This window comes from Coniosporium apollinis (assembly GCF_000281105.1).
Source record: "Coniosporium apollinis CBS 100218 chromosome Unknown supercont1.9, whole genome shotgun sequence".
NCBI lineage: Eukaryota > Fungi > Ascomycota > Dothideomycetes > Coniosporium > Coniosporium apollinis.
In genome coordinates, this window is record NW_006913271.1 from 582,879 (window position 1) to 606,860 (window position 23,982).

General features: G+C 56.0%; 10 protein-coding genes across 10 annotated transcripts; all 10 read right to left on the minus strand.

The window, feature by feature from the left end:
• Window positions 1-47: 47 nt before the first annotated feature.
• W97_02548 (uncharacterized protein) lies at window positions 48-6,896 on the minus strand (the record flags this gene model as incomplete). The annotated part of the gene is made up of 5 exons (XM_007780448.1): window positions 48-194; window positions 303-565; window positions 622-625; window positions 669-1,963; window positions 2,015-6,896. 5 exons carry the CDS (start codon window positions 6,894-6,896, stop codon window positions 48-50), a joined length of 6,591 nt encoding a protein of 2,196 aa, XP_007778638.1.
• A 776-nt stretch (window positions 6,897-7,672) lies between these two features.
• W97_02549 (uncharacterized protein) lies at window positions 7,673-8,668 on the minus strand (the record flags this gene model as incomplete). Its single annotated transcript, XM_007780449.1, has 3 exons — window positions 7,673-8,021; window positions 8,083-8,373; window positions 8,436-8,668. 3 exons carry the CDS (start codon window positions 8,666-8,668, stop codon window positions 7,673-7,675), a joined length of 873 nt encoding a protein of 290 aa, XP_007778639.1.
• Window positions 8,669-9,384: 716 nt separating this feature from the next.
• On the minus strand, window positions 9,385-10,703 carry W97_02550 (uncharacterized protein; the record flags this gene model as incomplete). The annotated part of the gene is made up of 2 exons (XM_007780450.1): window positions 9,385-9,889; window positions 9,976-10,703. The coding sequence occupies 2 exons, from the start codon at window positions 10,701-10,703 to the stop codon at window positions 9,385-9,387; spliced, it is 1,233 nt and encodes a 410-aa protein (XP_007778640.1).
• Window positions 10,704-11,416: 713 nt separating this feature from the next.
• Window positions 11,417-12,131, minus strand: W97_02551 (uncharacterized protein; the record flags this gene model as incomplete). The annotated part of the gene is made up of 3 exons (XM_007780451.1): window positions 11,417-11,499; window positions 11,555-12,036; window positions 12,109-12,131. 3 exons carry the CDS (start codon window positions 12,129-12,131, stop codon window positions 11,417-11,419), a joined length of 588 nt encoding a protein of 195 aa, XP_007778641.1.
• Window positions 12,132-12,663: 532 nt separating this feature from the next.
• Window positions 12,664-13,523, minus strand: W97_02552 (uncharacterized protein; the record flags this gene model as incomplete). The annotated part of the gene is made up of 2 exons (XM_007780452.1): window positions 12,664-13,315; window positions 13,387-13,523. The coding sequence occupies 2 exons, from the start codon at window positions 13,521-13,523 to the stop codon at window positions 12,664-12,666; spliced, it is 789 nt and encodes a 262-aa protein (XP_007778642.1).
• A 612-nt stretch (window positions 13,524-14,135) lies between these two features.
• Window positions 14,136-15,617, minus strand: W97_02553 (uncharacterized protein; the record flags this gene model as incomplete). The annotated part of the gene is made up of 1 exon (XM_007780453.1): window positions 14,136-15,617. The coding sequence occupies one exon, from the start codon at window positions 15,615-15,617 to the stop codon at window positions 14,136-14,138; it is 1,482 nt and encodes a 493-aa protein (XP_007778643.1).
• A 101-nt stretch (window positions 15,618-15,718) lies between these two features.
• Window positions 15,719-16,108, minus strand: W97_02554 (uncharacterized protein; the record flags this gene model as incomplete). Its single annotated transcript, XM_007780454.1, has 1 exon — window positions 15,719-16,108. The coding sequence occupies one exon, from the start codon at window positions 16,106-16,108 to the stop codon at window positions 15,719-15,721; it is 390 nt and encodes a 129-aa protein (XP_007778644.1).
• A 654-nt stretch (window positions 16,109-16,762) lies between these two features.
• Window positions 16,763-17,862, minus strand: W97_02555 (uncharacterized protein; the record flags this gene model as incomplete). Its single annotated transcript, XM_007780455.1, has 2 exons — window positions 16,763-17,581; window positions 17,647-17,862. The coding sequence occupies 2 exons, from the start codon at window positions 17,860-17,862 to the stop codon at window positions 16,763-16,765; spliced, it is 1,035 nt and encodes a 344-aa protein (XP_007778645.1).
• Window positions 17,863-18,670: 808 nt separating this feature from the next.
• Window positions 18,671-19,696, minus strand: W97_02556 (uncharacterized protein; the record flags this gene model as incomplete). The annotated part of the gene is made up of 2 exons (XM_007780456.1): window positions 18,671-18,832; window positions 18,893-19,696. 2 exons carry the CDS (start codon window positions 19,694-19,696, stop codon window positions 18,671-18,673), a joined length of 966 nt encoding a protein of 321 aa, XP_007778646.1.
• A 2,346-nt stretch (window positions 19,697-22,042) lies between these two features.
• On the minus strand, window positions 22,043-23,794 carry W97_02557 (uncharacterized protein; the record flags this gene model as incomplete). The annotated part of the gene is made up of 2 exons (XM_007780457.1): window positions 22,043-22,579; window positions 22,643-23,794. The coding sequence occupies 2 exons, from the start codon at window positions 23,792-23,794 to the stop codon at window positions 22,043-22,045; spliced, it is 1,689 nt and encodes a 562-aa protein (XP_007778647.1).
• Window positions 23,795-23,982: the final 188 nt, after the last annotated feature.

A 23,982-nucleotide genomic window follows, 5' to 3' on the forward strand; every position in this document is an offset into this window, starting at 1 on the left:
TTTACGTCCCCTCTCTCTCTTTCCTCTCAGACCTAGCTTTCCCCACCTCAATCCAGGTACACCGGAATCCCATACACCACCGCCGCCGCCCCATTCAGGTACCTCAAATAACAAGCCTCCCTACTCCTCACAACCGCCTCGTCGAGACTAACCCGCTCCCTCCTTGCCCCCACCTCTCCCTCTCCACTACCGCACTCCATCTCTCTATCCCCAACCTCCCTTCTCTTCCTCTGTCCCGGCATCTTCCTGCCCGGCGTCTTCCTGCCCGGCGTTTTCGCGCCCATCGGCTTCTCAATCTCCACCTGCCGCTGCCTTCCCTTCTTCTTCGCATCACTGCCACCGTCGCCGGGCCACAGCCCCCACACCTCCCCAACGCGCACAGCGAAGCGATCACAGTCCCGGTCCGTCACGTCCCACAGCATGCCTAGCACGGCGGGGGCCCCGGCCGCGACATAGGCGGCAAGCATGCCGGAGGGCTCGTAGGCGCCGTGGGTGGTCAGGGCGGCGGAGGCGCAGCCGTAGAGGAGGGTTGTGGGGGGGTAGGTTGGTGTTTTGGCGGGTGGCGCTGGGGGTGGGTCTGATGCGGTGGTTGTGCTGATGTCGGAGTCGGAGTCCATGGACGGCGCTGCGAGAGGAAGGGCGAGAGGGCCTGGATGCAGCCTCTTGACCGTGCGCGAGCGGATGTACTGCGCGCCGCTGCCGTGGCCGAAGTAGAGCACGAGCTTGCTGTCCTGGAGCGCGGTCTCGAGCTCTGGTTCTGTGGGGGCGCGACCGGCGATGTGGGTCCAGGTGTCGGAGGTGAGAGTCTGGATATGCGGCTCCAGCGTCGACTGCGTGTGTTGGAGGTCACCGCTGGGGTTGAGGATCGTGGTGCCGATGCGCTTGTGCGAGGAGCCTGAGGTGAAGGGGATGTGATGACCCGCTGAAAGGAGTTTGTTGGTGTAGCTGGAGCTGAAGGATGGAGTGCGGGCGGTGAGGATGCGCTCACGGAGGGCGCCCATTGAGGGAAGGCGGGTGATAGAGTCGTTTTGTAAGCAGGGCAGGGACTCCCAGGGGAAAGCGTGGAGGTTCTTGTCGAGGATCAGTATAGTGTGCTGGCGGGTTTGAGACGTGTCCGCGTCCGCAGCGACGGCGGAGTGATATGCGCGAAGGGCCTCCAATGTTTCAACGGCGATGGAGTCGAAGTCGATCTCGTCGTAGGCGTTGCGCTCGCCGCTGAATTGCAGGATATCTACGACGAAGTAAAGCAGATCCATGATTGGTTCATCGAGGTCGATATCCTCGTTCGACGCATCGCCCAGCCCAACGAAGAGCTCCAGTACCCTAGAGTCAAGATTGAGCTTCTTTTGCTGCCCGCGATTCCCTTTCCGGGATGGGAGATGCTTGTTCATTATGTTCTGGAACGACCTCTGGAATCGGCCAAGCAGATCCTGCCGTCGCGTATGCTGTGAAAAAATGCCTCGGAAGCCGCCAAGCCAGATGTTTTCGATGTTGACTAGCAGCTCCTTCAGTCTGTTGTCCAATGCTTCTCTCTCAGCCCACCATCCGGTTTTGGCGCCCTTCACACTCATGTCGCGCTGATGGTGAGTGCTAAAGTCCGAGAGCTCAATGATCTCATTCAGCTCAACCTTGCCGGCTGTGAAGTCGAAGACATCTTCGTCGTCCATAAGCTGCGATGATTGACGAGCCATAGGGAGGCGGAGTATAAATGGTGTTTGATTGGCTTGGTAGCGCGTGACATAGAGATCACTGCCGGCTTCTGATAGCGAGACTGAAATTGCAGCCCAGTTTGCTGGGATGATGTCTATGTAGTCTTGTTGAAAGTTGGTTGACGTCGCTCCAGTTGGCACTAGAGCAGACGGCTCGGATGCCGGCCACTTTAGCAGGGCTGCACGGGATGTATTCTCCTTATCAGCAAACGTGACGGTCTGCTCCAGCTGCAAAGCGTGTATCTTGGGAAGCTCTGCTACGCGTTAGCTTCTCGTTAGAGAGATATCGATAACGAGGTACTTACCAGACATATGGGCAGCAAATAGCGGGTGCATCGACCCTTTTGAAACACCTGGAGCGGTCGCCGACAGCAGAACCGTCGTATTACTGAGAGCGCCGCAAACCTGCCTGATAACGCTTGTGGAGCAAGCCTGGATGGCTGCAGCCCGAACTTCCAGGAGACTTTCGCGGGCCTTGCATAGAAGGGCAGTAAAGTCTTCGCTCTTTGCTGGCTTCCGAGCCCGTGCCGCCCCCTTTCTCGGGGAAGGCGATCTTCCCCCGCGTTTCCTCGGTGGTGTTAGGTGTATAGGGCGAATGCTTGCAGGCTCTGAGAGCTTTCGTAAGGCTTGAGCCACAGCCGGAAAGGAGATGGTGGACTCGGGTAATACGTTGTATGTAAAGTCGGCGGCCATTGCTTTGAACCCATGCTGAGTTGCACTATGGAAGACAAGGAGCTGTTGCTGGACCAAACTTCCATGACCATAGCAGAGATCTCCTGCTTGTATAATCAACTCGGCGGCGTCCGAGAGCTTGTCCTCCAGAAGCAATGCTGTCGCTTTGCGTCGAACGATCTCACCGTACAGACTCTGTAACTCGGGGCATTCGTCTGCTGTACTGTGAACGCTACTTTGGACCGGCTTTGTCGCATCTTTCCTATCCGTCCTCGCAGGAGTCTTAATGGTGAACTTCTTGCTTGCTGGGGGTTTCGCTGTCTTGACTGTTCTCCGCCGTGGCTCCGCAGGAGCAGTCAGGCTCAGTTTTTCCATCTGCTTTTCAAGGCTATCAGCCGGCTCACCAAAGTTGATCCGGTCCAAATCGTGAATAAAGTGTGGATTGATAAGTCTCTGCATGATTGAAACAGCTTCGCCGTAGACCGTCAGCTCTTCCTCCTTCTCGTCAAGTAGCTGGTGAGCCAATGCCATCGCCTGCTTGTAGCTCACCACGACCTGGCCCATCTCGATAGTTTTGCTTAGACCAGCTGCCTTGCCGAGATATTCGGATCCCTTGTCCAACCTACCGCTGCTGAGCCAAAGATTCGCTGTAGCAGTCATGGCTTGAACGGTCAGCGAATCGCTATGGGCAGCAACGGCTACACGCTGCGCTTGCTCAGCAAAGCACACGGCTTCCTGAAGCATTCCCATGTGCGAGAGTAGTCGTGTCAGATGGATCAGACCGCGGAACAGAGAAGGCACGAGGCTCCAGAATCGTGCTCCTGAAAGCGACTCGTGTGTCATAGACACGACAGGAGGCGCCGCACTCGATGTTGAAGATGCCATGAGCTTACTCATACCATCGACCAGCGAGTCGACTTCCGAGTCTGGGGCCCCGTGTGCTGAGGGTAGTGCCTGGCGACAGGCATAGTTCTCAAGACTCGCCCAGACGCGCTGGTTGAGCCTGTGGCATCGCCTTGCACAGACTAGAGATGTTTCGTACGCGCCAGTTTCGAAGCTGAGGAGGGATTGGACGTAGCAGGCATCCGATAGCAGCCTGTTGTACCTGATGCGGCTGGACAGTGAGGCCGAGGATTGGGTCGCTCGATAGATCTCCGCATCTTGGGACGCAAGCTTCTCAGCTGTCTGCAAGGTTTCCTTGCTCTTTTCTGTGTTACCTATTCGGAGAAGATACTCGGCGTAAGCCAAATGCCACTGTAACCGTGCCTCTACGGAGACTTCTTTATCAATGAGTAGATTCTGAGCTCTTGCGAGGGCAAGACCGGCTTTGCCAGAGTAACCGAGGCGAAGATACTGTAAGCCTAGTCTAGAGCGAGCGTCGACTAGCTCTGAGGCCATGGGCGGTTCTTGAAGCTCCAGTACTTTCCCCAGCATCTCCAGTACAGGTACGTGCAGGAAATGCAGCCCATGCACGTCTAGGTACTCGGATATGGTGTGGAGTTGCCATTTCCAGGCATCTACATCGTCTACGGCCGTTGTTAGAGCACTCCAGGTATTAGCAGCATCGAGTATGATTTGCCATGTCCGCAGCGCGGACTTGAAAGCCTCCACGGTTGGTTGCGGATCACGGAACGCGAGACAGACCGCCGCAGTCGCTTGTAGATGCTCCTTGTAACCGTATAATCCGGCGTCTTCCTCAAGGGCTCTACCAACAAGAGCACAGCTCTGTGTTGCTATCCCGAGTACTTCCGAACTCAGAAGATTTGGTTCATCCGTCACAATACGGAGGAGAGCTACGGCAACTCTCTGCCTCCGCAGCGGAAACTGGTTCGCCGGATATATCGCGAAGAGTCGGTCAGCAAGTACTCGTACAGCGGCTACAGCAGCTTCGTTTCCAGCTCTGGACTTTGATAAAGCCTCCAAGTAGAGGGAGAGCTGATACTCCAAGATCATTCCTCGTTCTTCAGGCATGAGCCTCCCGTCATCATAAACCGGGCTTTCCGCCGACATAGGTTCCAGATGCCTGGCCGTGATCTTCTGCAACGCTCTTAGGGAATGTCCTAGATGTCCCAAGACTCCGGGTTCGTTCCACACATCCTGCAGTGACCTGGTCCTCCCAGCTGTGGCAGCATCATTCAGTGCTCCAGTATCAATGTTCGTGGCGATTGCGGCTTTGAATGTCTCAATGGCGCGACCGTGATGACTAGCAGCCTCATACGTCTCGCCCAGTTTCCCCAGCTTCATCCCAAGCGACCCAAGCTCTTTCTCGATATTACTGCGAGCCGATAAAATCTCTGTGGCATTTTTGAGAAGCCGCAGCACTCTTTTGCCCTCGCCACCAGACTTTTTCAGTCGTAGAAACAGAATCCAGTACGTGTTCGAGACCTTGACCATTGGCCAACCCAGCCCTTCATGGAACTTTGTCGCTTCTTCATCACTTGTTGTGGAGCAGTCGCAAACTTCATTAATTACCACATTGAGGTCGTGAAGTATTGCATCGATCGCATCAAAAGTCGATGTGCCAGCCGCAGTCATCGCCTTACAGCTTACGACAACGGAGTCAATGAAGCCCTTGAGTACTTTGCTGGCCGCAGCGATACGATGAGCATGGCGGAGAACGGTCTTCGGATCCGCCTCTAGTCGCGGACGGGCGCCGATATAGCGGGCCAGGAAATTCGTCGAGGCTGCGATTACTGAGAAAAGCAAGGCGCAGAACTCAGAGTCACCAGAGTCGGTAGTATCGGCCTTCGGAGTCTGTAGAATCAGCTTCGCAGCTGCTTTACGTAGGCCAGCGACCTCGCCGAACAATGAATCGAGCTCAGCCGAGTCGCCTTTCAAGCTGCCGGTTAAATATTCCCTGGTCTTCTTCAGTAGTGAGCTGGAATCAGCGGTGTCCTTGAGTGAGGAGTCTTCGAGAGTCAGTGCCGCTAATCGGACTGCGATACCTGCCCGCTTTACTTCAGATGCGGAGGCTGTCTCATATACCTGGGAATTTCTGGTCATCCAGACTAATGCCTCCTTACGTAGACCTCCAGACTGAGCCAGGGAGCTCAGAGAGTGGTAGATGCTCGTTCGTCCATGACACGCCACATCTTGGCCGTTTCCAGTGATGTCTCTGCCAGCGCCGCGGGCCGACTCTTCCAGTCTTTGAAACAGCTCCACCGCTAACACATATTTCTCTCTGGAGGATAGAGCTGACCTCCGTGAAAAGGCAGACAAACACTTTAAGAACGGCTCCAGAATCTCCTTGTCCAAATCTCCCTTGTGACCAGATAGTTTCCACCAACTCAACCGCAGCTCGAAAGCTATCTGCTGCAGCCGGAACGCGACCTCTGGGCTTGGCTTGAGCTTGGAATTGCAAGCAAGCACATCTTCAGAAGCAGCTATGCTCGGGCAGAGCGAGAGCAAGATCTGCGCGAAAGTCTCCAGCTGGCGAGCGGCTTTGGCTCCGCATCCGGGTCTCTTAGCGTAAGCTAGGCAGAGGTTTCCTGGCGAACTGGGGCTCGAAAGCTGTAGGTGGCCGAGGGCTGCTTCGATGGTTGCAGGACGACGACTGCTGGCGGCGACTTTGAGGACGGATGTTTGGTGGCTTGTGAGCAGCGGCAGTGCCGGGCTATCCAGATCGACGTGTTCGAACTCCAGAAGGCTTGCCAGTGTCTCTTTCTCTGTGGAGATTCCAGCCTTGCTACTCTTGCTCTCCTTGCACTCCTCTGCCATGTACGTCTCAAGACGTCTCTTCAGTATCCTGAGCTCTTTGACGGCCATGCTTTCTAATCCATGCGCTATGAGCTTCCCGACGAGTGCCAGCATGCCATTCTCAAGCTGCAGGGCTGGCAAGTTCTTCCACGCTACCTTTGCGGCCTCCGGGGTCCTCAGGTACGCGAAAGCTAGCCTTGCACATTCTGCCGTAGCCGTTATGCCCGGCGCCGGTCCTTGTCTGCTTGAAACGGAGTATGAGGATGATCTCCGAAACGCCGAGCGCTTGACTGGCGCGTCCGAGTTCGACAGCTGGCTGATCGACCGCGGTTGCAAGGGTCGTTGCTGGTATGAATTGGTTCGCGTGAGAGATGTACGTTTCGAGGGTGTTCGCGCGCCCTCGGTTCCCCTTGAGAGCTCATTTCGAGCGGAAGAGACTCGTTTATGTGCGCGCGGCTGGGGTTTAAGGGCGTCCCCGAGGGTCTTGAGGGTTGTGTTGATGGTTTCGGTGGCGAGGATATACTTTTCGCGCGGAGAGAGCAGAGGTTGGACATCTTCGTGTATTTCCACCGCTGTAGAGGCCTTCGCCCGACTTTTGGTTTTCGAGTCCGCTGTACTTCGCTGGGTGCGTGTCGAAGTTGTAGCTGTGCGCTTAATCGCCTTCGGCTCAGCATTCTCCCCTGGAATCTTCGATGCGGGATTCGTCGCGGTGCTGAGTAGGTCCTGGAGTCTGGCTGTGGTGGATGGATTACAGATCGAGGTGGATGTGAGTTCGCGCAATACGTCGGCGGCGGGACGCGCATCTGCTTTGGATCCCATCTAGACCAACTCGTGAACAGAGATGAAGAACCTAATTAGACATTATGTGCAGTCCTCGTCCTCGCCTTTTGCTCGTTCAAGTTGCGACGCGAAAGCTCAAGTTCGATTTGTTTGGGTAAACACTGTTGGCCAGGGCGCAAACCACGCTAAATTTTGGGTGAAATCGACCGAGCTCTGCTGAAACGTTGATAGTGGACGAAACTCAATGAATGGTCGGAACACCATTAAGATGGTTATATGTTAAAAAGCTTGATACACAAGAATATAGATTTAATTTTCCTTCATTACCACCCTACCGTTGCAACTCTGGTCGATCGCGACACTTTATCAAAGCCGGTTCCTTCGGGAGCGTGTGTTCGAATCACACAGATGTCGCTAACGGTCATTATAATAATAGAGAGTGACTGGTAGTAGCAGTGGTAGCACGGCTATATGTGCAAGAGATGTGTGTTGTATATGTGTGATACAACACACATCTCTTGCACACATAGCTCTACTTCCTGCTACCACGGGTCACTCTCTATTATTATAATGACCCTTAAAAGCATTTGATGCGTCTCCGCAAGACCCGATTCCCACGGAAGACCATCATGCTTGATGCTGGTCCAAAATCACACTTTTGACGGATCTTATATATGTGTTGAGTATCGGAACAGCGTCACATGTTAAATTAGTGTATATATCCAGCATCTGCCCATCATCTCAATACACAAACAATTCCCATCTCCCGAACCCAAAACCCGAGAATTTCCAAACTCCAAAACCCATCCCCGTCATCATCTCCCAGGCTCGTACGGCTGATACGGCTGCCCTCTCAATGGCAAATCCCCACTCCCCCCATTCCCATCCAGCGCATGAAACGCGACCGACCTTGGCGTCATCGGGCTCTTCAGTCCTCCAGTGCTGCCCGGACTCCGGGGATAATGCTGCATCTCCCACTGCTGCTGCTGGTGCTGCTGTTGCCATCTATGCTGCTCCCACTGCTGCTCGGGACTCATGCCCGCCGCGAGGCTCTGCTTTGCCATCTCTGCGGTTGACTCGACGGACGTGTTGCGTGCATGGCGCTGCTGTTTTGTGGGGATCATGGACCAGATTGCGAGGATGAGGTGGGCTGCGAAGAGGGCGCTGGGGGGGTTGAGTGGTCAGCTGCTGTTGCGCTGCGGCTGGAGGGGAGAAGGCCACTTACACCATGCAGGCCGTGACGCCGAAGCTGGCTTTCGCTTGCTGGCAGTAGCCCCTGAGGCTGTTGGTGCTGGCGGCGCTGCAGCCGCGCGTGATGTACCATGCTCGTCGGCGATCTGCGTCGAGGGTGTCGGGCGCGCTTTGGCCGTGGAGGCTGTATGCGTAGAGAGCGAGCAGGAGGCCGTGGACGAAGAACGACAACAGCGGGTACAGGATGTGCATGACGTAGAGCGTCACCTTGGTGAGGAGGACGAACATGCTGAGGACTGAGACGATGAGGTTAAAGCGGGTGAGACTGGAGTGGAGAAGTCAGTCACTGCTCGCGTTTCGCGCTGGATAGAGGGTCGCAAGCCGTACAAGTAACTCCAGACCAGCGGTATCTTCTGCGGCTCATAGTTCGCAAAGCTGTAGACGACCTCGCTTGGATCGCTGTTCCACCCATGATCCGCGCCCTCCTGCCACAGCTTCGTGCGATACAGATCCGGCGATGCGATGCCGAACAGCGTAAGCATCGCGACGGTGAGCGGGAACTCGAGGACCAGAAGGCCGAGGACGACCTTCGGCATGCGCCAATGTCGTGAGACGAACATCGTTGCGACAACTGCGAGCTCTGTCTCCAGCAGCAGCAGCAGCAGCAGCGAGCAGTTACGGTGGTGGAGTTGAGGCTACATCGGCCGCTCGAAAGGCGGGCGAGGACTGCTTAAGCACCTCGAAGCAGTGCTGTAATTCTGGCGCCCAGGGCTGCCAGGCCCGCCCTTCTGCAGGTCAGCCGGGCTGTGGATCGCGCCCGAAAGCGGGCCAGAGGCGGTTGTTCCATTGCATGGCGCGGGCGCATCGAGTGCACAGAAAGGCGGAGGCGAGCTGCTCGTTGGAGGGCATCCATCTGCGGCTGACAGGGGAGCGGGTGACGGTGGCATTCGGCTCGCATGGGAAGCTCCCAATCAGCGGCCTTGTCACACTCCCGGCTTCTTGCATGAGCGGCTTTTCCCTCCCATCGGACCTGCGCGCCAGCCGAAGCCGGGATGGCGACCGGGCACGATGGAATGTCTTATCACGTGATATCAGCCTCCGTGATCGAGGACAAGTTGCTCGCGCAAAGGAGTAACAGACGATATTGTTCAGCTCCAAATATGGGCGTGTCGAATAAGAATCTTGGATCTTAGTATCTTTGCACTTCGACACCGGCTCTATCTAGAGCAACCTATATACCACGAGAAGTCCCCAAAACACCTTCCCAATGCCAACGCCATCCCCAAAGATGCGATAATAACATGCCAGCCCATATCCACTTCCCCAGCCCCATTGTTCATCCCACGGCCTCAGCACCAGCCAGCAATCTCTCCCTCCACCCCTCACACACCTTCTCAAACCCTCCCACCACGTCTGCGCACACCCCCTTACTCTCTCTCCTTGCCAACCTCTCTTCCCAACCCCCCTGCTCTATCCATCGCCGCCCCTCCTCCGCCAACTCTCTTTCCCGTGCCAGTTCCGCAACCGCGTACTTGACAGCCCGCAGCCTCCGCGCAGCTACCTGCGTCGTCTGCCGGCTCATGTGCAGCGAGTCGGATAGGTAGGATAGCGTCTGGACCAGGTCTTGTGTCGTGCGTGTAAGATTGTGGAGGGCGTATAAGGGGGTGGATGAGGGCGTCGGGAGGGCGGAGATGGTCTCGGGGATTAGGGCGAGGAGGGTGTCGATGATTTCGGGGGGTGGAGCTGGCGAGAGCGGGGAGAGGAGGGTTGAGGTGAGGGATGCCAGGGTGCGGGTTTCGGTTGTGAGGTGCGTCGTTTGGGCTGTGTAAGCATTTGCGAGACTATCGGAAGTGCTGGCGTTAGCTAGGTGTCTGAGGTTGATGGTGGTTGAGGGTGGGAGGGAGGGTAAGGAGATAGGAGACGCAACCGTGTCGTGCCGGCTTCTATGGCGGCCTGACTTCCCAGATCTCGTAGTGACTCGGTGAAGCGTTGCACTCCCTGATCCGTCTCGCTCGTGCTTTGCTCGGTGCCCCGACGCGCTATGCTCTCCAGCGCCGCGATCTCTGCCTCGAGTCCTGAAATTATCCCTCCTGAGGCGTCGAGCTCCTGTTCCCCACCATACTCCGAGCCGTCAAACTGCGAGGGTTTCCGCTGGTGCTTCGGTCGATGTCGTGACGCCTGCAGTGGACTCCGGAGCATGGGGGGCGACGACGCCGCAACACTGCTGTCTCTTACACCGCCGTGTACTGCAGCATGATGCCCGTTGATCCTCACCTCCCCGTTGCTGTGCCCCCCATCCCCCAGCTCCGCCACCTCGCCGTCGCCATGATCATGGCCCCCCTCTTCATCCTCCCACATATCGGCCAACTCGTCCGCCAGATTGCCCAGCCCGCCATCTCCGCCGGCCACGCCATCCAGCTCTGAGAGGCCATTGCCCCTGGAACCAGGCCTGGCATCGTATATAGAGCGTGGTGTTACGGGTGAGTACTGATAGTTGACCGCCGACGATCTGCGGCTTATGGGGGAGCGCGAGGGTGTGTTGAAGTAGGAATTGTAGTTGTGTGAGTGAAGGCTGGGGGAAAGGTCGACGCTTGACGGGTGACGGCGGTGGTTTGAGGAGGGCAGGTGTGTTGGCGTTCGTGGTGGTGAGGACATTGATGGTAGGAGCCCGGGATTCGCGCGATGGAGGGCTTGCGGAGGTGGCTTGTGATGGCCCTGTGGGAAATGGTGTTCTTAGGGAATCGGTGGTTTCAGAGTCCTTCATGTGGCATTAAATTCACATTCCCATTTGTGTGAGGTGGTAGAACAAAGCCGGGATCTCGTGTCTCGGCACCAACGCGTAAGTATCGCGCTGTTTCTGGTGGATGGTCATAGTAAGACCCAAATTCGACCAACATGATTGGATTGCAGTAAGATTGGTGGGATAATTGATTTTTTATGCGATTCGAAAGCCAAGATATTCCAGACAACGTGGTAATGCTCCACTGCTCTTAGAAAGCTCTAGCTCGGAGTCTGCATTCCGATCTGATCGTCCCGCCTCCGAAGCCCTGGACTGAGGCTGATCTCCAATAGCTGATCTCAGATAGATAATCTCTTAGCTGAGCGCAAGCTGCCTACGAAATATACGTATGCTTCGGACCCAGCGATTCAATCCAAGCAATGACGCGGTCGACCGTGGTTGAGGTTCCCATATAGACCCCGTGCCCTGAAACAAGCCGTCCATTTTCCGTGGTATTCAACTCCAATGATGCTTCCCGATGCTTCCCGATGCTGCTACCGGAACACCATATGCAATGTCACCTGCTTCGCGCAGCTTGCTTGTCCTTGACACACCAGCCGTAGACGGCATCTGGTTTCCGGTGGGCTTCTCAGCCGGCCTTGCCCTGCTCGAGACTCGCGATCTGCTTCCTCAACTGGACCCAGAAGTCCTGGCCACTCGCCATCTGCGTAGCTGCGACTCATCAGCGATCACTCCTCACAATCAATGCCCCCAGATTCACACTCACGTTTTGAGCCCCACGGACCCCCAGACCTGACACCCTTGTTCTCCCCTCCCGCCTTCCACACCGGGACCTTCCCGCTCTTCACCCCATCAACTTGGGCACCTCCGCGCCCCGTAGCCAAGAACGTGCGGACCTCATCCGCATTATACCCATTGACAGGCACATGCTCCTCCTGAACCATCGCCGTCGCCGCCGTCATCGCGTTACCAACATCCAGTCCTCCAACCCCTGCTCCTGCTCCTTTTTGCCCTCCTACCTGACCACCCGGCGGACCACGCTGCTGCCCCTGCCCCTGCCCCTGCCCTGCGGCACTCCCGCTCCTACTCCTATCCCACGTGTTCCCCGACGCCGAGGACAGAGACTGGCGCTTGCCGAGCTCCGGGTTCGGGGTGCTGGTGCCGGAGTTCTGGGCGGATTGGCGGCCGCGGAGGGAGTTTTGGCCGCCTGGTGCGGTGTTGGCCGTGGTTTGGGAGCCGCGGCGCCATCTGTTGGACGACGTTCTTGTCAGTGGACCATGAAGAGGTATCTGGGTTTGAGACTTGTGGAGGGAAACATACTTGGTCTCGCCCACGCCACTCATGTTGGAGGCTGGATGTGGCAGCGGTGTTGCCCGTGGTTGAGGCGCGTCGAGGGCGTTGATGGCTGCAGGGACGGGAGCTCTGACGTTTCTGGGGGGGCTTGCTGAAGGGGCTTGGCGGCGGAACGGGGCGAGATGGCGGAGGAGAGTGCCCGGCGGCTTCACTGCAGGTACAGGCCAGTCACGGGTTGATGTAGGGCATTAGTGAAAAACGCAGTGGGACACTGTTTCTAGCAGTCATGCGGGAGTGTTCTCAGCGGCCAGTTGCAATTCATGCGTCACGGCACTAAGTGAAAGAAGCCCTGCTTCAACATCTAACACAGCCCCGAGCTTTAGTGCAGGACGAGAGCGGCGCGTAATCCTAGTGTACATTCGCGTCTTGTCCCACTCAGGCCGCAGTCAATTTTGTGTGTTCGCCCCATTCCCAAGGATCTCAAAAGTACCTGTCCTCAAGCAAGTGTGCTCCATCCGATGCCAAAGAAAATCTCCCCCTGCTGTTTTCCTGTTTTCCCAGCTATCAAACGTCTGTACCCCCCTACGAGCATCTCTCCGTCCTCTTATGCTTGTGGAACCTACACAACTCATCCCTGCCCCTCCGACTCTTCGGCTTCTTCCTGTCATTCTGGCAGTGCTCAGCCCACACCCTCGCCGCCCGCGTCATCTGCAGCATCAGTACGCCATCGCTCTCCACGTACAATCTCAGGTCTCGACTCGGCACCACCCTGCGAGCAACTACCAACTGCTTGGCCAGAATCTCCAGATGGACCTGCATGATCGGGTCATTCTCCCCATCAGCCTCCGCGCGGACCCTGCTAAGCGTAGCCGGAGTCGGAAGGGAGGCGTGCTCCGGACTACCCTCGTAGTACTGCCGAATCGTATCCAGGCTCTTGTTCTCCAGCATCTCGATCTCAAGCTCCCGGGCCATGAAGAAGAGCTCGAGCAGACTATCGCCGTTGATACCACCGTTGTCTTTCCAGAGGTCTCCGGTGTAGAGCTCGCCGTGGCAGACCCACCTCGCAAACATGCTGAAGGCGCTGAGGGAGATCTCTTTGTAGGTGAGGAGGACGCACTCTTGTTGCGCGTCTGCTTCGTTGAGGCGGCGTGAGAGGTAGGGGGAGAGCGCGCGGAGGATATCCTCCTGGATCAAGAGATCCTTGGAGCCGAAGCGGAGGCGGATACTTCGGCGGCTTTAAGACATTCCTAGGTTAGTCGATAGTTTCTGGTTTGTTAGGGACAGTGGTCCTCATGGCTTGCTTACCTTGGCTCAGGTTTTGCGGCTGGCCCGGCGGACTTAACGTCGCGAAGTTCTGTTTGCGGCTTGGTGGAGGATGAACCGCGCCTGCCCGTCAGGAAGCCACTGAGCGAACTTGCCATTGCGTGCACCTTTTCCGTCATGCCGTCTTTTCTAATCCGATTCACGCTCGGATTCGGTGGCTGATCCTGGATCACAAGCTTGAGGCGAGTCGGGAACCACGGGCTGTCGAAGGAGCTTCGGGTGGAGCGCGCTTCCACCTCTTTGAGACTTGGGCTAGAAGAAGCAATCTAACCGTGAAATAAGGGGAGTGACTAGAAGAGGCCGAAGTAAAGTGAAAGATGAAATGAAAGGAAATTGCTCCATGCGAGCAAATGACCTGCTGTATCTGTACTTACCGCTTGTATCATGCAGGTCAAGATGGACGTCGAGACTATGGTAACGAGCACGATCTCAAACCTAGACGTGTTTGCGGCTTCAAGTGTATCCAGCCCGCTGACACGTCCCACTCGCACCATTCCGCCCGAGTGCGGAGTCAATGTCAGTCAGTAGCACTTCCTCGACGTGAAAGGATGTAGCCAAAGAACCACCAACAGTGCTTAGCTCTGTTTGATTCCTACTCGCCCTCCTTCTAAGCTGACAACAAGCCGTTCCGTCAGTGACGATCCTGCCCTGATCCTTGGGACATCTTGCTGCCCCATAGCTACCCATCCTGCCAGCTCCCAAAACGCCCTCCCATGAAGCTTATTATTTTTTCAAACTCCTTCCTCAGCACGGCCCCTCACCACTTCCCAGAAAGCGACTCCCACGCCTGCGAGGAACAGCACGGCATTGAACCCTGCCATCAAGAAGAATGGGCTCCCGACATCCACCCTATCGAACATGATCCCACCCACCTTCGTCAACAGTAGGATCCCTATGCCGCCCGACAGGCTGTACATGCCTGCTATACTCCCCTTCATATGCGCATGCGAGCTCGAGCCTTCCGGCGCGCCAAACGGCGGCTGCCGCAGATGTGATGGTAGCAGCGGCGAGTATTCCGATGCCGCGCCATCGATCTGTATAACCGACGCTGTCGGCTGCGGAGGCGCAGGATCAACCAGCGGATCTCTCAGTGCAGCCGAGGCAGCCGAAGGTGAAGCACTAGCAGACGCGCCATCCGCGACGATAGCGCCGTCTCTGGCTCTTACCGGCTGCTGCGCCAAGCCATTCACGTCCTTGTCTTCTTCTCTACTCTCACCATGGATGCCGCGGCTCAGGATGCCAAGACTGCAGACAATAGCGCCGATCTGGCTGATGCCCAGGAGAGCCACGATGAAGAAGACGCCCGGGCTGCCGTCTTTGTCGCCGGGGTCTGGACTTTTGAGGAGGCCGAACGATATGTAGCCCGCCATGCCTGCCACGGCGGCCAGTAGTAGTGGGAGATTGCCTTTCTTGTATCTTCCGCTCAAGTATCCGAACACGGGCGCGCAGAGTAGTGCGACTAACTGGCTCGTCCCGGATAGAGCTGCTGCGATCGCGTAGGCGCGTCTGCAGCTGCTTTTCATATCTTCGTCAGGATCGGCCGTGCAGCGGCCGGTGGAGATGAAGTAGGCGTTCGTGAAGAGCGGGATGAAGAGGGATATCGCGACCGAGCTTGCTCGCGCCACGAAACCACCTAGATATCCCAGACCGATGTTCTTATCCTTGAAGCCCAGTACCAGTGCCTGACTTAGCAGCTTTGGGTACGAGAGCACTACCTCTTTCGTATCCCTCACAGCGGCATCCCTGTCGGTCTTCTTCGGGGTGGAGATTGCATTCCGCCAGCTCTTCCGCTCTTCGCCGGGTAAACCTCGTAGACCGAAGAAGCAGGATACCGCGACTGCGAAGGCGACGGCACCGACGATGTAGAATGCCCTTGCGATCGCATCGGCAGGTTCGACGCCGCCCTTCTGAAACCTCGCTGGAAGGGGGAGAAATACACCTAGTGCCACAAGGGCACCCAGGCCTGTGAACACGCCTACTAATCCTGCTAACTGGCTCGTCGAAGCGGATCCCGGCTTCCGCGGTGAGGCTTGAGCCACCGTGGTGGCGGGAGGCGTGGTGGGCGACTGTGACCGGTAGCGGGCGGGTGTGATGGTGAGCTCCGAGGAGACCGAAGGCGTCGCGATATGTCCGTTCCCAGTTCTCGTAGGTGAGCGCGAAGGTGGTGGGGAAGGCAGTGGTGCGGTCATGGTAGGCAGGATTGCCGTGACCATTGTTGCTCTACAGCACCACACTTGATCAGCACAACCTGCTCCAGTCGCCCGAATCCCCACACAGCCTCCGCTGATCCTGTTGGGAAGGATTAGAGAAGCACTCACGTCGCCGCCCCTCCAACCGCAAATCCCATCCTCGCAACCACGAGCCTCGCCCACACATTTCCCTCCCCCTCCCCAATCCACACAAACCCCCACAAGCCCAGCCCCACAATCGCGTACCCAACAACACTCACCCACCTGACGCCGACTCTGTCGCTCAGCACGCCCCAAGCCGGACATGCGACCAGCGCCACCAGCTCGTCGACGAAGCCCAGCGTCCCGACTTTGTTCCCGACATCGTGCCGCAGGCCCAGGCGCGAGGTTAGGAGGAAGGAGATCGAAGCGTTCAGGAAGACGAGGAAGGAGATGCTGAAGAGCGAGGTGCTGAGGAGGTAGGTCGCGAGTTGGGGCGTGGAGGCTGTTATGCCGAGGCGGGTGCGGAGGTCCATGGTGTGTGCGTATATCTAGACGGAATGGCTCGATCTTGTTGTCCGGATGCAGGCGGAATTGATGTTGTGAGCTTCAATGGCTCATTCGGGCGGGATGGGCATGCTGTGTGCGTGTTGGTTGCTGCGGTAATTCGGGGAGCTGTCAGTTGTGCGCAGAGCTGTCATGTCGCTGTCGCTTGCTGCCGGGGAAGCTGCAAGTCCGGAGAGCTCGGGGCAGGAACCCGGAACACGGCGCCTCTCCCGTCGGTGGCGCCAGACGTCTGCCAGACTCAACCACACCTCGACCCTCTGAGATGTCTGCAAGTATGGTTTAAGTAAGCCATCATCACAATTCCTTTCCTTCATCAATACCTCAGTGCAGAATGAGTCATATCCTCACAACCTCCAATCTCCCATCGCCATGTCTATGAGGAACAATTTACGCGGTAATCATTACGTGAATTTCTCACCATTAATGTCTCAAAGTTCTCACACATCTTCGGAGCTCAAGCATCACCGTAGATATGTAGCATATCACGTGGAGGTCGTCATCACGTGAGGATTTCTGCATCAATATCATGTCATTCAATTGCATCCAGTTTCAAAAACTCAAAAAGCTCCATTCAAGGGTATCAAATCTGTATACTCGCCCTCTCCCCCTCCCCTCCTATCCCCTCACCACCACCTCATCCTCCTCCACCCCCCAAAACCCCTCCTCTTCTTCCCCTCCACCACTCGCTCAACCCCCTCCCCATCCCCCAACTCGCCCCTCCTCACCCTCTCCGCCATCACCACCCTCTCCACCATCCCCTCCATCTCCTCCCACCCCACCGCCACGCTCTCATACTGGGGCAACACCAGCCCCGGCACCACCACCTCTCCTCTCTCCTCAAGCCGGGCCAGCCCACCCGCCACCACGTACCGCTGGGCCCTCTCGAGCGTGGGGAGCGGGGGGAGAGGCTTCGCCGTATTGGCGGGGGCGCGGGGAAGACGTGCCGCGAAGACACGAAACGGCTCGGGCTGCTGCTGCTGCTGCTGCTTCTCCCACAGCAGTGCCATGATGGCGCCGACGGGCATGTTGTTGGTGTCCCAGAGGGACGTGGAGGAGGCGGCGCGCACGGCGGAGGCGAGGGTGGTGATGAGGGCCGGGTCGTTGAGGAACGCCCAGTGCGCCCAGAGGATGGTGGCGAAGTCGTGCAGGGTCCTGCTGCCCCTGCCGCCGGATAGTGAGGTTTGTAGCATGTCGGCGCCGAAGTGCGTGGCGCGCAGCGCGATGTCCGCGTGTAGCTCTCTGATCTTGCAGCAAGTGGCGTAGTACAGGTCCTCAAACGCCGCAAGCTCTGCCAGCTTCGGCGGCGGCTTCGTCGAGGGTTGGCGGCCGGCGGTAAAGGCTCCTGGCGGGTTGATGATGGCTTCGGACGACGGGGAATTCGAGGACTGATCGCCCTCTATGCGGCTGATGAAGAAGCGGAGGCTGTGACGATTATTACGGACCTGTGGTGTCAATGTGTTAGTACTGTGTTTTCTTCATGCTGATTCTGAAGTAGAAAGTGACTTACGTTACGCCTCCAGATCGGAGCGGCCTTCTCCGCCCTGTAAAGAAGAATGGCGGTGTTGCGGATGATGTTCTTCACCTCAGTCTCTGGGAGTCCGACCGCTCCGTGACAATCCTCGGGTGAGATAGTGAGGTCAAGCTCAGGGAGAACGCTCGCCGGACTAGCCGGGGTAGGCGGCATTGACTGAGCGGTGAGAGACAGGGCGATTGATGGAGACATTCTGCTTCTTCCAGAGCTTGAGTGATGATGAGAGAGCTTCTAACGAGACGACAGGAGTGAAGGTTCGACGAATTCGTATGCGGAAGACGAAGCGTGAATGCAAAGCGAGCCTCAGCTCACAAAAAGAGTATGGAGAGTGACGACAAGCGCGGGACATCGACGAAAGCAAGACAGGGCGAGCAGAGTATACGATAAAGGAGCGGTGGTCGTCTGCTTGATAGAAGGATGGTGGTGTCCAGCGCGAGAAGTACGTTGGCCAAAGGATGAAGAAGTTGATCAGAAAGGAAGCTTTCTGTGCGCGTGAAAGAAAGAGGCTGGGCAGACGAGGGAACTCTGCAATTACCATCGTGGGCGAGCAATATGAGAGCATATCGAATGGAATCAATAGGGGTGGTTGGTATTGACGCTGTGGTGGAGGAAGTGAAGTGAAAACGTCCAGTTTGAGAAAACCTCGGATACGATGGAGACCGGAGAACACCAGTGCTGAGTCTGGCGACACGCCCTTGGAGATAAGATACGGCCATCGCAGTCTTGCCAGCCAGGAAGGAGTCAGATGCTAATAGAGATGCGCAAGGCTCAGTTGACTGTCTTCTTCTAGGTGAGGAACTTTGTATGAGGACGAAATAGATGAAGCGCGGATCCCTTCACGGAGTCCCCTTCACCGTACTCGAGAACCCCGACTCTTCACCTCCGCTGGCACCATCTCCCTGTTGACATTACTATCGCTTATCACGAGCGTGTTTCTCGCGACTATTACTATCAGTATTTCAACTATTCATGAGTTTGTGTGTCTATGTATTGTGAGTGTCTAATCGTTGCAGATGTAAGCCGGATCCACTTCAATGATATGCGGCACGGCTTGGCCGGACGACGATTGCGGTGGCACAAAGTCCTTAATGTGCCACTCCTCATCGTTCTTCCTCTTGACTTCGTCAATATCTAAGCCGACGGCGCCGAGCAGAGACAGGTGCTACGGAGGAGTATCAGCATTCGCCAGTGGAAATTCGTCTTGGTACATTCACTAACGTACCTTCAGCTTCCCAAACGCCGGCAAACTCTCCTCAAGCGTCTCCATATCGAGCATCCCGCACCCCACAATCCCCAGCGACTCCAACTCTCCGCGCCCCTCCCACTCCGTACCCAACAACCTCCACAGCTCCTTATCAAGCTTCTTACAGTTCTTGACCGACAACTCCCTCACCCCCGGATTCGCCTTCAGCACTTTCACCAGCTGCTCACTCGAGACTCTCGCGCCCTCAATCCTCAGCTCCCTTAGCCGTCCCCATGCGCCATCAAAACAATCCCACACATCGTCCTCGTCCACCTTCCTCATGACCTTCACGCCGCTCTCAGACAGCTCCCACGGCGCATCGGCGCTAAGCCGCACATGCGGGTTCTCAATGCGCAGGCTTAGTGAGCGCAGATTCCTGCACTTCGCTAGCGCTGTCGCGATGCTCTGACCCAACGTCCAGACCGTGAGGTCCAGATGGCGGAGACTGCTGCCGTACCGCAAGAGGATCGAAGTCGTCAGCGCGTCATGGAAGGCGTACAGCGCCGGCAGCGGCAATTTCTCTGCCTCCGGGACGACGAGAGAGACGGTCGTGGGAGCGTCTTTCTCGGCGCGTTCTATGTCTGTCGCTGCTGTGTTGTGCAGGCGGCTGATCTTGCTGGCGAGGCTGGTGGGATAGACGCCGAAAGAGAGGGTTGTCACGCTGGCGGAGGCGAGGGCGTGGCAGCTTTTGCTGGTCACAGAGAAGGAAAGGAGCGACCGGATAGGGAGGTAGCTGAAGATTTGGAGGAGTATTTCGGGAGGGATGGAGTGGATTGTGGCCATTATATATCAATGTCACGTGATTGGATGTTACGAGGTTGTTTACTGAGAACTCGTCAGTCTGTGCTCTGTGATGTGGCAGCTGTAGGCAGCGGCGGCTAACGTTTGAGAGGTGAGAATATCGGAAGACTCAAATGGATTTGACATACATGTAGTGTCTGATGTTTACTGAGCTGCTACGAACTTTGAGATGATGTTATCAGGTTGTTGGTATATCAGAGTGCTATCATTAGCAAATCAACAGGAGTGTGTGTACGAGCGCCCTTGCCACACTTATATCCCATTCCTCCCAGCGTCCCATGACAATGACACGCACCCTACCTAGGGTTTCCAGTCCCCAAGAACCCTACCTATCGAAACCGCATCTCCATTGCACAGCATGTGCGCCCTGAAAGCTCAAAACAGCAAAGAATGACGTCCTGTTCCAGATCCAGGCATCGACTTCAAGAAGCCCGCAATCACACACCAACACCAAAATCTTGAGATCCGGGCGATGCGGCAACCATGACAGCAGCGGGCCAGTTTCACGAACATCAAGTGGATGAGATGGAGGGCATGACGTTCCAGCCCCGTGTCACTGGAGCGGCGATCCTCAGCCCTGCGACGTTTCTAGCGGCCTTCGATGCGTTTGATTTTGGAACGATCGGAAGTTCCAAGCGTTCCAAGAAACCGTCAGCTGGAAGCATCGCCCGCGTGATTCGGCAAGGGTGGGGGCACTCGAGTTAATTGGAATGCCTGTCCTGTAAGGCATCAATGGCGCACCCACATACTCGGTAAATACTCTGTTCGGACTGCTTGCGAGATAGAAGCCCCAATCACCAGAACAGTAGCACAGTGGCTCGAAGCGGATGTCCACCATGCGCAAGCTTCGGGATTTGAGAGCCGGTGCATCAAGTGCCGGACCTGCCGACCACGCATCTTCAATCACATCTCGGCAGGGTTCAATCTGGTGGTGTGGCTTGACAGGTGACGTCAAAGCATCTGGCATTTGGCTTTTACTGACTGCCGAGCATCCGCGGAGAACTTCGGTATTGGAGACTGTTGCTGAAAGCAACACAGTGAATCGGTGTCACCATGGTGCCTTTTTCTGTTTGGACTTATTGCTGCATGCTATCAATCCATTCGGGGAACCATAGCGCCGCCAGGCCTATGCACCGTCCAACGCGCCCGAAATACACCTGGGTATCCGTTGAGAACCAACAACCTCGTCGCTACTCCAAACTATAGCTGACATGATCCATTCGGTGCGATCAAATTGCCCCTTGCCCACGTAGCTCCTATTCAATGCTTGAAACAACATTGTACTCGTTGATCGTACTAACCACCTCCTTGCCATTTTCCAAAATCCCTGTATTCTTCTCTTCGCCGCGATAGTTGTCTTCAGATGACTTAATGGCCTTGGCCGTCCTTGTCGAGTTAAACCTCTGCACAACCGAGCGCTCGCTCAACTCCCATAGCCTCCTCTTCGTCTTCATAAAACTCGCACCGTCTGGGTACATTCCTCGTCTCTGATCCGGAAACATTTTCCATCTCTACGCATCGGAACAGCGTTTCAGCTCTGCGGCCGGCATCTCTCGATCCACGTTATGGGCTTCCGGTACGCTTGACTGACGTTCGCTCGCTTCGCCGGCAACTGACAACCGAGTAATATCCATGGATTGCGAGTGGTCGCTACTCTAGATGAAATGGCCCACGGCTTAAAGAGCCAGGCCTGTTAAACTGCATCCGAAAAAAGTCCGTTCCATGCGTGGACTTCATTTGCATCGGTAGCAGCTGATAGCTGCGTAGTCCTCATGTTTGCTCTCGTGTAGTCCGGCTCTGCCGCATTCGGTCGTGAAGTCGCGTCGTTGCTAATCTTTGTGGCGGCTGCTGGTGCCTTGCTTATCGTTCCATCGTATCGGCAGTAATCGATGATTTGTTACTGGCCGTGCCCGAATCTTCCGGTTCCGGCTTTGGCGCAATCATGTGTGGAACCATCGCATTGCTAGCTGCAGTTGCGGTAGCATTGTTTCTTGAGGGTAGGTTGGCAGTCACATCGTATGGTAAGCGTGCCATGTCCGCGATGAGCTGCTGGTGAATCGACTTTTCAAGTCCAGTCCCTGCTGAAGACCTTGGTTGCTTGACTGCACTCCCATAAACGGGTCATACCTGACCGGTGGATCCTCGGTGCTTTAGCGATTCTGCTGAAACCGCCCTCATTGATAGCTGCGCGGCAGAGTTTTGCATGCCCCTTGTCGCACCTGTGTCCAATGTGTCGGCCGCAGCTGCCGGCTCTTGTTCTTCCTTCCGCCAACTTGTCTAATCAGGGTAGATTGTCTTGTTCTCCACTCGTGAGAATTGGCGTTCAATTCAACTCGGACGAAAGCCCGAGTATCCAGGTGGGTGGGTCTGGTAGATCCCAGTGGATGGTGTTGGGTGCGTCGCTTCTGGATAACCCATAGCGGTCGAGAAGGTCTGGTATGGTTGGGTCGGAGGAGGCATTGGCGGAGTATTGGAGTCAGCGTAGGGTATGCTGCTGTTGCTACCGAAGCGGTGTGGTAGTTGTCGTGGGCTCTCCTGAGGTTCTGGCTTGAGCGGCTGCGTTAAGGATGCTGCAGTCTTGTACAGGTCATCCGCTAGGGATATAACCGGTGCTGGTGCTGCCGCTGGTGCGAAGGGAGCGGGCGCTATGGGTAGCGTTGTGTTCGGAAAGACTTCGTTGATCTTGGCGAGCAGCATGGGTAGGTAGCGCTCTTGGCCGCCGCGTAGTGTGGAGATGAGGGTAAGGAAATGATTGAGGTAGTCGCGAGGGCAGAGCTCGAAACTCTGCTCGAAGGTGTGTTCGTCTATTGGAACGCATGCCATCACATCCGTCAACGTGCAGGCGATGTCGTACAGTTTCTCAATCTGGATCGATCGTCAGCTTGTGTACTGGGTATACAGTTTGAAGGTGATACAGTTGAAGCTTACCAACCCTACGCCGTGCATTTCCATCGCTTCATGAGAGAACTGGCTCGACGCAGCGGTCATATCACGAGAGATTTCGATTGGATATCTAAAGCTCAACGACGGGTCTGTCGCAATCGAGGAGACGAACCCGTGGCTAATTGCTAGTTGCCAAACCATCGTCCGGAGCCATTGCTGCGAAGTACGCAGCTCGACCACTTGTGTTTCCGAGCCCTCAAGGTAGGCAGGTAGTGCACTGGAGAGCTGATTCTGGAGTAGCGCTAGCCACGAAGGTAGGCAACCCGTGCGGACCTTGTTCCATAAACCGAAAAATGTATTGTCAAAGGGCTTGTACAAGTTGATCAAATGAACAAATCCAGTAAGAGGGATGGTCTCAGTCGGATCTTCTTCAGATGAAGGGAGTTGAATGGTAGCCTGAAGCGTTAAGGGGCGATGTCTCCGTAAGGCGTAAACTCTGGCAAGCGTCAGCTGAGGTATAACGTACGCGCACCAACTTACTTGCCTCTCGTTGATAAACAGTATCCAGAACAGCCGCCGCCTTCTTGAAGTCTCGATGAAGTCCCCTATCTTGTACGTCTCTTCGTCATGCATCCCAAGACTCTGAGCAAGCGTGGTTGCTTCCCGTAGATAGAACCAAGCTGAGTTATGCTGGTCAAGACAGTAGTAGCAGGTATAAAGAAAATACGATGTAGTGACCGATAGCCGCGTTGGAGTCTCTATAAAGTCGTAGCTCTTTCGTACGCGTACTGCTTCTTCCAACAAGAGTTGGCCAAGGTCGGTCTTAAGCAGCAGGCTAGCTTCTACAGATAAGCCCGTCTTGGGCACACTCATGTTGCTCTGTATCAGGATCCACGAGCACAATGCCGCAACCATGCAGTACGCCTCTGCTGAGTGCTCCATGCTCATGATCGTTTGAGCCAATCTGTGTCGGTGGAGAATTGGGTGGGTGGGATACAGGTTGGCGAAGAAGAACTCTACGCAATCGTTGACCAAAACCGGTGTCAACAGCGTTGTGTTTCTCGAGAGCGCTGGCGACATTGAGCGGCTATCGAATCCCGGATCATGATAGCTTCCGGGAGGTTGACTCTGCCGCTGCTGAGTCTCCCTCAGTTCGGAGAGGACCTTGGCTCTGCTGCCCTTCGGGCCTTTCTTCATTGGCACCGCGAGAAACGTGCATGTTAGGCCAGCTGTAACACAGTTCTTGCATGGTGGAGACCCTTCGCCGACGCATTTAATCTTTCGCTTGTGGCAGCTTTGACACCTTGTGAGTAACCTTCCGGATAATGAAGAAGACGATACACGAACCTGTCACAAGCCCTTTTGGCGGGAGCAGAGGACATTGT